Source organism: Cebus imitator, unplaced genomic scaffold, assembly GCF_001604975.1.
Source record: "Cebus imitator isolate Cc_AM_T3 unplaced genomic scaffold, Cebus_imitator-1.0 Scaffold676, whole genome shotgun sequence".
NCBI classification, from domain to species: Eukaryota; Metazoa; Chordata; class Mammalia; order Primates; family Cebidae; genus Cebus; species Cebus imitator.
The window spans coordinates 569,163-584,249 of record NW_016107991.1 but is presented as its reverse complement, the minus strand read 5'-3'; the positions used below and the strand labels follow the sequence as shown (position 1 = coordinate 584,249).

The 15,087-nt window shown below is 31.8% G+C and overlaps 1 protein-coding gene across 2 annotated transcripts in view; it reads left to right on the top strand.

The window, feature by feature from the left end:
- Positions 1-15,087, top strand: part of LOC108296006 (ephrin type-A receptor 3) — a 123,985-nt gene that overhangs the window by 68,277 nt on the left and 40,621 nt on the right. For both annotated transcript variants that reach the window (XM_017518384.2, XM_017518383.2), the window contains exons 9-10: positions 9,482-9,543; positions 11,480-11,689. In XM_017518384.2, coding sequence (XP_017373873.1) covers positions 9,482-9,543; positions 11,480-11,689 — 272 coding nt within the window. The remainder of the gene's footprint in view (positions 1-9,481; positions 9,544-11,479; positions 11,690-15,087) is intronic.

The window sequence follows — 15,087 nt, the reverse complement described above, 5'->3', positions numbered from 1 at the left end:
TTATTGTTCATCAGCTTCATTTAAGCTTCCAAATCTTTAAGCTCCTCCCACCCCCTGCATCCCTGCCTTCAGGAAAATTACAGGAGTCTAGGAAATACTTCTGAGCTGTAAAGATAGGGATCACAATAGATTCAAGGCCATTTGTTGGTTCTCTGTGGGTTTCAAATAGTTCTGATCTAGGAACCTAGGTGGATTCTTGACTGCTCTGGGGACGCCCTGGCTCCCAGCCCATGATAGAGATGTGAACTTATTTCCATGATGGTTTCTCCAGCAGAGCTCAGAAGGGATCCTGTGAGGCAGATCTGTGATTTTTGGCTCCAATCCCTATAAAAGCCTCTGAGAATGCTCTGGGACTTTTTTCCTCAAGATTTTGTAGCACAGAATGAAGAATAAGCAAAATTGGCAGCAAACTCTTTAGAGTGAAAGGCAACATATGGCAGGGAATTTGGCATCCTTTAGGGGATAATTCGTTGGCAAGACATTTACATACTCTATGGTTACCAACAGACATACTTTTCACAATGATATTTCTCTTTAACATTATAGAGAGCATTTTCCAAATGGCACTAATACCTATTCTCACTTTAGTGTGATTAAAAACGCATTTCCTTCCTCATGAGAGCATGGTTTAATTGAAATAGACTTTGATTTCCTTTTGAGTTTTCATATATAAAAAGTGGGATTAAGAGTTTAACAATGTGGAATAGTTCAACCATATATTGTAACATTAATTCCTATAAGAATTTTTATTTATTTTATTTTTGCCTATGTACTCAATAAAACCAAGTCACATTAATAAAAACATTTTCTGATAAATTTTTAAATTTTAAATTAATAAGTAATAAAAAACAAGGGCATAAGTAGTAAGGATTGGTAAAATATATGAATCCTTTGTTCTTTCTTAGCAAGACTATACTCTTTTATATCTATATATACAGGTATAGTATCATGTCTCACTGGGATTTTAATGTCATTTAGCCATTTAATGTTCTCCATTACATCTGCATCAAGTGGTTGCCTTTTAGCTCTTGAGCCTCCTGGGAAGAAAAAACTCCCTTGTACTTATGCAGTCATTCTTCTAACTCTCCATTTTTACAAGTTTTTCATTAGGAAGTATCTATTACGTGCCCACAATATACTATGATATTATTTCATTCTAAACACTACCCCGTGAGTTAGACATGAACATTTCTCATTTACATTTGAATAAACACTAACTGTAAAGGGGAATTAGCTTGTATAACTAGAAAGTGCTAGAGGTAGCATTGGGAACGTGTTCTTTTTATTTCACCTCTATCCCCAACTCTGGACCAAAACAGGTTTCTACTTGTCTTTTCCTGTATTCTACTTATTCTTTTGTATCCTTACTTTAAAAATCTTCTCTAATGACATGATTATGGTAAGATGTTCCTCAGTCCTCAAAAATTTCTGGAGCTATTAATGATTCTTAATATCTAAAACAAAATATAAACTCTCAAAGAGGGCAAGAATCCATGTTATTTGATGATGAGTGGCTAAAATAAATCCTGGATTATAACAGGTACTTAATTTACCAATGTTGAAAAATAAAAAAATTGATTGAGGAAGGAAGGAAGGAAGGAAGGAAGGAAGGAAGGGAGGGAGGGTGGGAGGGAGGAAAGGAGGGAAGGAGAGAGGAAGGAAGGAAGGAAAGAAGGAAGGAGGGAGGGAGGAAGGAAAGAAGGAAGGAGGGAGGAAGGGACAAAACCACAATACCTTCTAACAATAGATCTTTCTTTAGTATTTGATTCATTAAATTGAATACACTTTTCAAAGGAGTGCATTTAAATGACTGCTTCTATCACCCAGGGAATGATGAAAATATGATTATATTTAGCTTGAATAAAATCATACACTAGCTTCTTCAACATGTGTAATTAAGAAATAAATGAGCTAAAAGTCACTATCAAACAAATAGGTTTTACTTTAAGATCACTAATAATCTCTATTATTTTATCAGTCATGAGTTGATTTTTTGTTTTCAGTCTTACGAATTACTGAAAGCTACTCATTATATTTTCCTGTTTCTTATAAATGCATTTACTGAATGATAAGCAACACTAAACTATAAATATTGTGGCAAATTTTGTTTAGATATAAAACTAAACAATTAACAGTATGGTAACCTGACAACAAAATTTATGAAACAATCTCTAAGACAAAAATGTAGAAGAATACACTAAGATGGCCTTTAAAAATTGCAGGTATTATATATTAAACATCTTATTCAAGGCTGACTCTGAAACATTCTAATATGGATTACAACTCCCTTATTCTTAAAGTGAGAGTTCTAAATTTGATATATCTCCCTGGTCAAATAAGCATGTAAGAGGCTGCCAAATCTGACTGTATAAATCCCAGTCATCCCATATATTGTAAACATAATAGAGTAGTAGCCCTAGAATTAGGTTTTGAACTCCTTGGTGGCATATTTATAAGCTCTAAGTCTGGCACCCTGTAACATCTGAAAGGAAATCGAAAGTCCTTACAGTAAAGTTGATATGTTGTTTTTAACACACACGCACACACACACACACACAGCAATTTTGTTTCCAAAAGAAGCTATTTATTCTACTGCTATTGTCCTCTTTGTTACTTGAGACTTCTAAAACAATCTACCTGCAGAGTTCAGAAAGCACATCTATACACGCACACACACACACACACACGCACACACACAATACTAGAGTGATGCAGAACTTATAATTTAATGAACAAAATAGTATTTTTAACAGCAGACATATCAATATCTAGATTAAGAATCACTGATCTCAGTTCAAGTTCTGAAACAACCTTACTGCTCTGAGAACTACAAATCAAACAATTCACAGATACTCATTTCTTCACTTGTAACAGGAGATTAAAAAGTGCTACTTTAATATTTTCAGATACTAAAGATCAAATGAAATTGCCTAAGAATATATTAAGTGGCAAAGAATTGTGCAGTTCTAAATTACTCCTCTGGTTGTTTGAGATTTTACTGGTAAATTTGGGTGTATAGAAAAGAAATTCTTGAAAATAATTCTTATATTGCTCAAAGATAATTTTGTTTATTATTGTTATTCAATTGTGTGCTTTGAAACACTAGGTCTAATAGAGTGTATCATTTTCAAATCATTTGAAAAAAGCTTTTTTTCAATCATTACATTTTCATTTATTTGAATTTAACCACAAGCAATTTTAACGTTGCGTTTTGAGCCTGATGGTCTTAAATAGGAGAAGGTGAGAGAGTCTCTGATCTTCAAAGTAGCAGAAAGCTGGGGGCACAGGCTGCACCCAGAGCGAGGTACTAACATGTGTTATCAATTTTAGCTGAAGTTCAAAAGGATGGAACTTGTTTTTAGCAAATGTTTGATATTTCTGCCATCACACCATTAGTCAAATAATGTTCAGATGCCAAAAACACCTTCCTATTGGCCACTTTTCACCAAGTGAAATAGAAGGAATTATGTTGGATGAGATTAATGTATTTTGACCTGCATTATTTTCAAGAAATTTAAAAAAATTATGCTGCAACTTAACTGTAGCTTTGCATTATTGAGGAATGTCATGAGCAGAATATTAAGATGATTTTTGTCATTAAAACGTGTCTATATTGGTGAGAATATCCACTTTCACCAAAAGCTTAGCCATTGGCTTTCACTTGCCTCATCTCCTCTATGTATGTATGGTAAGGACACATGTCTGGATTAAGAGGTCATCACTTAGTAACACTGCCAAATTCTAGTTATTTTCTGTTTGCTTCTTTCTCAAAATATTCTGCATTTATCTCAAGGGTACTACACTTTATGTAACCTTAAAAGACAATACATTATGTTGTACTTATTTCACTAGTAATTTACTGAAATAGTTTGTTAAGATGACAGATTTTGAAAACTCTAATAATCCAAGTGTTATCATGCATTTATGACTGCAGATTGTTAAATGATTTCAGAACATGTCTGTCAAAGTAACCACATCAATCCAATTATAAAAATCACTGCTCAAGGTATTACAAAAAATAAGATGGGAAATGTTATTTTTACATGTTTAAACAGCTCTTGTTGTTTCTTCTTCACTGTCCACTATGTGCCTTGGATGAATTGTCCATTTTGACTCATACAAAATGTGGCATTAGGCATTTATGTGGATAGGATGGGGTTTTCTGAAATTTTTGAAAAATTAAGATCAACCTACAAAATTTTTAGAACATGACTTGCATGTGCCCAAAGACAGCTTTTATAGAGCACTAGTTTAAATATACAGTAAATCTCCTAAAGAAAGAAGAAATATGATGATGCACAGTTTAGTAGCTGTCTGAGTAATTGTGGTCTTACACAACCTTTGCAGAAAGGGAGGAAAAGTATCACCTCTAAATCCTGAGGCTAGGAATATCTTGATACCAAACTCTACAACTCTTATCAAAAAGTATAATAACAGATTAATTTAATGCATAAACAAAAATTTAATAACACTAGAACAATTGTGAAGCCATATCTGAAAATGTGTCAAAAAAGTTACTACATCTTTTCCAAAGAGTGGCTTATTCCAAGTATGAATATTTGGTTCTGTATTTAACAATTCTAAAAATTTATAACAGTAATAGGTAATAAAAGAATTCAGTCTTAATAAATGCAGAAGATAAATAACTATTTTAATTTTAATTTTTTATTAGCACATCAGACATAGAAAATATGTATCCCTGTATGTAAACAGCCACCAAACAAATACAAACAAAACTATAAATGTCATATTTAATAGCAAAACTTTAAAAGCATTTATTTTCAAGTAGAAACAAAAAGCCTGTTATTATTATTTCAATTTAATATTGTACAGGAAATTGTAAACCTTTTTTTGGCTTTTACAAATAAATTAGCTCCTTTATTTGCATTATTTTGAGCAGTGTGATAATGACAGTCTTCACTGATATTCTTGAAATCCTGTTTTTTTTTTTTAAATGAACTTTTCAAATTAGATGAGCAAATAAATAAAGAGTAAAAAACATGGAAAGGAGGAAAAAAACTTTTTATAAAACCAAACAGCATATTCAGAGTACTATATACATTCATTCCGCTTATGTATGACTTAGATTATTACACTTACTGCATGACTCAGTTCTAACTAGCATAAGGGTCAGTAAATTAGTTGTTAACTTTGATGATGTTAAATTTTATTTCAAGTTAAGCTTAAATAAATATAAATATTTTTAAAGCAGCTGAATGTAAAGGATTCTATGTGTTAGGATTGTTAGACTAGGGCTGGTTAAGGAAGTCTTGGAGAAAGCTTTTTTCATTCTGATTTTGAACAGAGGGATTGTCCTTAGCCTGTCTGAAATTATAGACCTAATTTGATCAGTTGTAACTGGCACACTGTTAGGCATTGGATTTAGAACTACAGACAAATGGACTTGGTCTCTGCTCTCATTGACTCATAGATGTAACAAGGATGACTTTAGCAGAATAATGTCTTGATTAAAATGGAATTTGGAACACATTGCCTTGTCCTTTTATAATAATTTAATGAGGAACCCACAGAAAAATATCCTGTCAGTTCAATATTTCATTTCAATATCACAGTTCAATATTCATTACAACATTTTTATCAGTTAGGTATAATGTGTGAAAATACATAAAACATTTTTTATTCTCATCAAAGATGATCTTAGTCTTCTTTCCTGGAAATAGGCAAATTTTGCCAATTTTTTTCAACTTTCTATCTCCTGTGTGTGCTTTTTTTTCCCTTCCATCCTGACATTGATTATACAGAGTGCTAGCTGCTAAGGTCAAAGGCTTTGATTTTATAATTTACCCTCCTTAGAGTGTGTTTAATCCTTCTGAAAATAAGGTTTAGAGGGTTAGACACAATTAATGTTGTTAATAGGAGTTAATAGCATTTCCATTGGAAATTATTAAATGTAAATATTTCATAATGTTTCAATATATGATAAACAGTTTATGTTTGAATGAAAATATTTTAATCTAAATAAAATTTGTCTGAAAATTTGAAAGAAAATATTTGTATGGCTGGCTCTATGTATATGTATATATGTGTATATATTTATATATATACGTATATATTTCCCATTATCCTACTCCTCTTTTTATAAAATATATGATTGGGAAAGCTGTGGTAAAAGAGCTGGCGCTGAATCTGGAATTCTTAGTTATTTTTAATCACATTTCTTCTGTCATCAAGCAGCAATTCAATGATTAGTAATAGCTCTGAGCCCCTGGGATAGCTGGGCAAATGAACTGATTCTAGCACACTGATTTGCTTCCCTTTCCTCTACAATTGTGAAATATCACCATTTTATCTATATTCATAAATCAATTTAAGAACAAAAGCAAAACTCCACTGCAAATTTTGTTTTGCTCATTTTTGATGCTTTCATTTCAGCAAGTCATAGAGCAGTACTTTCATTGAGTTTAAAATGTAAACCCAGATGTGTTTTGGGGTTTCTGAGAGGAGCAAAGGATACAGGCCTTATCTTGAGAAAGCTGATCATGTCATTTGTAAATCAAAATACACATGAAAGAGAACGCAAACTTGAGTACAAATACATGGCATCATGTGCAGAGGAGCTGGCATTTTATAAATAATTTCCCACCACATTTAAATGCACGTTAGAACTAGTTCTCAACACTACTGAAATCTCTTTTTCTTTAACCCTGTTTATCATAATCAAAATCACAAGTGAAACTCTAAGTCAAAGGACTGTTTTCCAAGGTAGAATATTTGTGAGTCTGTTTACTCTTTGTACATTTGGTTTGCAGAATCTTTGAACATAATTCAAAGCACATTTTGAGACTTGCCCATCTTAACTCATGTGTTTACAAATACCTGAATTATAGAGGTAAAGCAGGCTGATCTGATTTCTGAATGGTCATGGGGCTTTGACTTAATTGACTGGTTTGATTTTTCAGCTACTTTTATTTTCCTTCCCAAGCATTCCACTAGACATGCTAATGAGAAATGAAATGGTCATAAGGCCGGGCACCAGAAGGAAGGGAGTGATAAGCAAAGGTCTGGGTAGTATAAAAATGCAGTAACTGGCCAATGATATTGAGAGTTGGCGGTTTGAGGCAAATTATCTGTGACTGCATTTAAAGTATGCATTGAATTTTGGTAACATATCATTCCTCCCAGCACTGTATGAAAGAGGGAAGACAGAAACTGATGTTGATTTGTAGAGAGTACCCATATGCAGGATTTTATTCATTTATTCATTTCATTTCAGGCCAGGAATCTAGAATCCATCAGTCTTTAGAGATCTGATACTAGTTCAGGAGAGATCTAAGTTTCCAAGGAAATGGCGACTCTTCCCTTTCTTTCTGAATATTTTTTAATGAAAGTTTAGTTAGAATTTTGAAAAAGCAAGTTCTGCAGGCTCACAGTTTTGGCTGAAACAATTTTTCAGATATTACTATATTAACCAGATAGATATTATTTGATCCCTTAAAATCACAAATTAGTGTATTAACAGAAAATAGATCAATGTATCAAGTGATTGTAACATGTATAAAAATTATCTCAGAAACCATAGAATTAAAATAGGTTTATTTAAATAAATAGGAAATAATTCCTGGAACGAATTCAAATTGCTGAATGTAATGAGTGTAACCTTCATGTGCTAACCCATAATTTACATTCTGTATAAATTAAGTTTTTTACACATGAAAGGAAAAAAAATCTAGAAAAAGAAGGTATTTTCTAGCATCAGAATGGCAAATTAACCTCATGATAAATAAGACACATACAAGGAAAAATTAAAATTGTGTTATACAGTTAGGCGTACTTGAATGTTTGTTTAAAATTTGTTATATGCTCATGAGTTTTCCACAGTAATCAGGTAAGACGTAAGTCTTCTGGATTTGGAAAAGAAGTGATTTTCCTTCCTGTAATGTGCTGGACTTATAACTAAAATAATCTTTATAACAATAATAAAGCAAGGTAACTACAGTGTGGTAATACATATAGGCTTTAAAATTAGAAAGAGTCATGTTTAAAATTTGCTTTACTACTAGCTAATTATGTTACCTCCACAAGTTACACTAGCTAATTGTGTTACCTCAACATGTTGCTTAAACCCATAATGTTTTCTGGGTGGGAATCAGTAAAATGGGAATAATGCATATTGCTAAAACATAAGTATGCTGGGAGGATTAAGTAATACAACAAATGTCAAGTACCTAACATAATGTTACATAATTCTAATCATGAAAAAAAATTACCGGTATTTCCTTTATATCAAAAACATCAATTTTTGATATTTTTCTCTTTAAAATGTTAGTTTTACTTAAACTTACTAGTTGTTACCATAATGTATATAGAATTATATTTTCAGCTTTGCATAACATTATGCTGTAATAATTGTCTGAAGCGCTAGTCTTCAGGTTGTCATTTTAATTTAAAATAATCCATAGGCTTAGCGTGCAATTATTGACTAAATCATTACCTGTAGTCAAACATTTATTATATTTAGAGCTCTATGTATCCAGGATACTTAGCACATTTGTGCCTGATGCTTTTTCATATGTTACATGTTTCCCTCATTACCACCGAAAGTGGTAGCATAGTATATTCAGGTTGCAAGTTTTAGCTTTATAGCTTGTTAGTTGTATGATGCCCAGCAAGTTAATTAACCTCTGTGTCTCAGTTTTCTCATGTGTAAAAAGGAAAAATAATAATATGTTAATGTATATAAAATAATCACACCAGTGTCTTGCACATAATAAGTATTATATAAATACATTAAAATGCTGGGTTAAAGGTTTCATGGTATTTTAGGCTACATGTTTGCAAAGAGTTATTACAAGTTACTGCCAATAGCAAGTTTAATTTGTTTTATTTTTCATTTAAAGATAGCATTAATTGCATAATTTTTAAGTGTTATTCAAATATGGTAAATATTTATAATTATTATTCTTAATTGTTTTGTAGAACTATATGTAGAATCCATGAAGGCAGAAATTTTGATCTACTCACTTCCCACTAAGTAGCATGAAGAGAATATCCAGCACAGAGCTCTACACATATATATGTGTATGTGCACATATAGCGCGTATAAATTCCAATAGAAAGAGAAAACAAATGCTAAATTCCTAACTTTATCTTGGGCTTGAAGGCAGAAATACTTGGTGTTGAAAATTAGCAAAGATTTAATAAAAGAAAGGAAAGGGACATATTTTTTGTACACTTTGAAAAGCCTCTCAAACCAATTTAGATACTATTAGTCATGGGCCTTTGTTCTGAAAACCAATCTCCAATTTCTGTGGCTTTGGAAAGTTTTATTTTCTAATGAAACCTAGGGCTTTCTATTGCAGCTTTTTAAAATCTGGAAGAGAGGTAAAGCTCTTACATCTTTATAATCATGAGGTGTATCCAACTATGTTATATGTGTACCCAACTATATTATATACGTTCATTGCATATTATCTTTGAACTGTACTGATCATCTACTGTTTATTATTTACTATACATCTAGGTAAGCCAGTTATGATTGTCACAGAATACATGGAGAATGGTTCCTTGGACAGTTTCTTACGTGTAAGTAAGATGCACACACAGACATATGTATTAATAATTTGCTGAAAATGTTAGAGATGTCTGCCAACATTGTGCCAAGCAATTCAGTAATCTAAGTTTAAAGTAAAACTGAAATATAGTAGAAGATTGTAAAATCACATCTTTATTTTACAAGATTCAAATATTAATTGTTTATATTTTTAAAACAAATTTGTTAATTCTTCTTCAAAAGAGTCTTTTTATACTGCCAAGATTCACACCAATTAAAATAAAAATTAGAAAGAATCCTAAAGCAAGTAATAAAATCCACTGATGTAAGACAGAAAGTCTCTTTTTTATTTAAAGTAATCTCAGTCTGATATAATTATTTAAAATAATCTCAGTCCGATGTAAGACAGACCATCTACTTTTCAAATAGTGCTGTCTACTCAGAAAATAAGCATTTGCTATAATGCTAAAGTATATATATTCTCAATTTAGATATATCATTTTGGTGCTATTTATTTATATTAATTCTTTAGATACAGAAGCTTTAGACTCTCTATCTATCTATCCATCTATCTGTCTGTCTATATTTTTTGAGATGGAGTTTCGCTCTTGTTGCCCAGGCTGGAGTGCAATGGTGTGATCTTGGCTCACTGAAATCTCTGCCTCCCGATTCAAGTAATTCTCTTGCCTCAGCCTCCAGAATAGCTGGGATTACAGGCACCCACCATCATGACTGGCTAATTTTTGGATTTTTAGTAGAGATGGGGTTTCACTATGTTGGCCAGGCTGGTTTTAAACTCCTGACCCCCAGTGATCAGCCTGCCTGAGTTCCAAAGTGCTAGGATTACATGCATGAGCCACCATACCCTGCCGTATTTTGACATACTGTATTTCACCATAAGAAAGTGAATATATTAAACTTACATCTATTTCAACAAATATTATGTAAACAATTTTATGAAGCTCAAGACAATACCAGTTGCCAGTCACTTCAGGGATAAGGAAAGACATACGCCCTGTCCTCAAGGTGCTTTTAGTGCTATATAAATTGAGATGGGTACATGACTGAAAGATACATAGACAGGTAGATAGATGATTGATAGATAGATAGATAGATAGAGAGATAAATAGATAAAATATGTAGTATCATTCATAATAATGGAGGAAAATGTTAAATTTTCTAAGAGTGAGAAAGGATATGCTTTATTTTAAAATCCATTAGCCAAATAAAAATTTTACTGGCAATTTTCACAATCATTTTTTCAAAAATAGCATGTTCCAAATCAGGTGAGTTAAAATATTATAATAAATATTCTTTAAAAATTATTGTTTGTAATTAAACATAAAAGTTTATATATTACAAACCTTATGTTTCTATTTAATCCAATATTAAATTAGATTTGGAGCTGGATTATATGATTTAGTTCCTTATTGCATTCTATTTTGTGACCTACAACTCAGAGGTGGGTAGAAAAACAAATATACAATAAATATTTTTGACTAATTTTCAACTATTTATGATAATGTTTAAAAATGTAGCATCCACTTTATTTGAAACAATTCATAAAATAATAGGAAACAAAGCAGGGGGAATGAAAATTCAATCAAATAAAAAAAATATCAACCTAAACTAGCCACAAGAGTCATTTGATTTGTTGTTCTTAACCTTAATGAGTCTGAGGAGGGTTTAGTTTTCATGTCACACAAGGACTGGGAAAGTCCTTGCTTTTAAACTGAAATCAAAGAATGTTAAGATACTCCTGTTACAAAGTATTTGATAACATAGTCATTATGTTATTTTGTTTCAGCCTTTTATCTGCTTGCCACCTATCTTAATCTTGAGTGCTTAGAGCTAAAGTATGTATAGTCACTCTTGTTACAAAATTCAACATGCCAGATTTTAACCAATAAAGATATATCTTCAAGAAAGAGGAACATATCTTAATTGTCCATTTGAAATGCTTCACAGAAACACGATGCCCAGTTTACTGTCATTCAGCTAGTGGGGATGCTTCGAGGGATAGCATCTGGCATGAAGTACTTGTCAGATATGGGATATGTTCACCGAGACCTCGCTGCTCGAAACATTTTGATCAACAGTAACTTGGTGTGCAAAGTTTCTGATTTTGGACTTTCACGTGTCTTAGAGGATGACCCAGAAGCTGCTTACACAACAAGAGTGAGTAACTCAGACCTTCTCCTCTTTTATCATTGTATCATGTTGATTAGTAAATAAGTAGAAATCATGACCCAAAATGCATTGTCAATTATGTTTTCCATAAAAGAAAACATCTCTTAAAGTTAAAATACTATTATTTATTCTGGGTATATAGATGGTCACTCTTTAACATTTAATTATTTTAATTCTAAAATTCTATAACTTAGTTTAATGTTTCCCACCAAAAGCAGCAGTGTTGTCACATTTTTCAAATATTGCTATTTAAAAATTTACCCATATTTTCATCATTGTTGAGTCACCTTGAGCTAGCAGATTGGATAAATTCTAAGGATCCCATCCTACTACATATAATCTTAAAACACTTTCAAATCAATGTTTTAATAAGTAACACCTATTTATATTATAAAAATGTCAGAACAAATCTGTAAAGTTGTCCATAATTGTGCCATCACAAAAAATTTGTAAGATTGTGAGTCAGTTCTTTCAGACTTTTCTTGATACCCATAATGCAAACACATGTGTGAATATATTATTTAAATATTATTATTCATAATACAATTGTATGTCATTTCTCTCCTTACCAATATACCTCTTGAATATATTTCACTGTCAATAAATAGTCTTTCAATTTTTATTTCAGTAGATTGCTGTATTCTCTATTCTGGTTGTATCTTTTTTTAAAAAAAAAGCAAATCCTAATCAGTGAGCAAATTATTATTATATTTAGTTCTTCAATATTTTATACAAATGTGTAATGATCTATCTGCATTCTTAATTGTCATAAGCCTCGTGATTTTCTAATGATACATTCCTAAAAATGAATGTTTTGTGTCAAAGATTCCGTGACTATTTTAAAAGCACACTTTTACTACACTTTTGATAAAACTATCATTAATTTTATTATTTTATTATCATTAATTTTACTATTATCAGTGAAGATACATTGAATGTAAATGTTTTAATTTGCATCCATTTAATTCATGATGCATTTGATTTTTTGTGAGCTTTTTCTGTTGTTATTTTGTTTTTGTTTTTGTTTTCTTAGGGTCTCTGTCACCCAGGCTGCAGTTCAGTGGCACAATCATGACTCACTGTAGCCTCCTCAAACTCCTGGGCTCAAGTGATCCTTGCTCCTCAGCCTCCTGAGTAGCTGAGATTACAGACAAGGGCCACCAGTGCCAGCTAACTTTTAAGCTTTTCTTTAAAGAAAATTCTTTCCATGGTAGAAATTTAGAAAATAGAAACAACACGTAAATGTATAATAATCGTTACTGATAATACAAGACAAACATAATTATTTACATTTCAAATTTATCATTTAAATATATTTTTTCTATACACTTTCACAAATAAATAACTCCTCTTTTGTCATAAGGTTACAAAAATGGCATTAAACTGTATATATGGACATATAAAATAATTTCCACAAATCAATAAATTCAGCACTTTATATATAAATTCAATGCCATTTTGTTATCTGCCTTGTTTTAACTAAAAAATATAAAATATACAATTTTCCAGATGATTAAATATTTTTACAATATTTAATGATGTATAATACTTTATTCATGTACATTATTTAGTTAAATAATGCACTATTAATTGGGAAGAATTGCAATATTTTTATATTATAAATGACACTTCAATATCATTGTATCTACTTCATATCTGTCCATGATTGCCTGCTTGTCATACATCTACAGAAATAACATTATGGGATCAAAACATGTACAAATAAGAATTTTTGGCATATATATTGCCCAATTGCCTTTGCTATAGTTTGTTATCAATTTTCTCTCCTAATGGCAGCATCTTCTTCCATAGTTTCATCAGCCAAAAGAATGGGTAGTTTCAAAGATGATAGCCTTCTGCTGTTTTCTTATTATCTAATTTAAAAAATATACTCCTGATTAAAAACAAAATCAAAAAAACTCATCTATTTGCAAATCACTTGATAACTCCAATAATCAAAACTGTCACATGGCATGCATATGGTGTTATAAGAAAGAACCTAATATGCCAGATAGCATTTCATCCACAAGTAGAACCACTTGTAGATTCACAATAGAACCACTGAATAATAATGGCACAATGCCTCTGGGATATTTCTAGATGTATTGATATAGGAGCTGCTACTCTCCCAATGGCTTTTAACAATACACCCTTTTTGTTTTTCCTATTTTCAAATATACTCTGTAGTGGATTTACTTTGTTGATGAATCTAAGTATTTTTTTCTAATTTGAGTATTTTTCAGAAAGCCCTTAGACATTTAAAATGTGGGCCTACGTAAAAATGTTGTTCTTACAAACGTAATTCAAATGGATAAAAGCATCACAAATTAAGGTAAATTTTATATCTTGTAGTTAGTTGAATTAAAGTTGACTACAATTATGTAGCTCTGAACACTTGATGAAATTGCAAAACATGGGATAAATACCTCAACAGTGCTTTTTAGTTCTCCTATGATCACCAGAAAAATTAGTCAGACAATATATCTGCAGCAAAGCATCATTTTAACAACTGTACTATCAATTCAGTAGACAATACATGCAACAAGCGATATTTATTGTCTTGAGAAATGTATTTTATTCTACTCACTTCTACTCCCCCATCTAAGGTTATCCCTCTTAACCAGTCATGACATGAGCATTTCTAACGGTTCATGAAAAGTATCATGCTTACTTCCATTGTTCTTGTTACAACAATCATATTATACAAGAAATACTTTTAGTTTAAATAAAAACTATTCGATAAAAGAATTTCGTTTAAAATGGTAAATTACTGGTTATTCAGTCAGCTTCTAATTTCTATGCCATATTAAATTATGATTATTTTTTAAGACAGAATCTCACTGTGTTGCCCAGCCTGGAGTGCAGTCTCACAATTTCAGTTCACTGCAACCTCCGCCTCCCAGGTTCAAGCAATTGTCATGCCTCAGCCTGCCAAGTAGTTTGGATTATAGGTGCGTGCCACCATGCCTGGCTAATTTTTGTATTTTTAATAGAGACGGGGTTTCTCCTTGTTGGCCAGGCTGGTCTCAAACTCCTGACCTCAGGTGATCCACCTGAAGGTAATCCTAGCCTCCCAAAGTGCTGGGATTACAGGCGTGAGCCACTGTGCCAGGCCCCATATTAAATTATTATTCGAGAGCATCTCTGTCCCCAGAAGCAGGCTTGATTGCCAGAGTACTCAAAAGAATACTTCTCTGGTCGGAACCGGAAACATTTATCCAACTCTAGATTAGATTCATACTATGAACACAGTGGGCTAACTCTAAGTATTTCATTTTCACTGATTGTCACTTTGTCAGGGCCTCTTTGATGTTAGAAGAAAGGTGTTGCATGGAAATTTTTTTTTTTTTTTTTTTTTTTTTTTAATTGAGATGGATTCTCGCTCT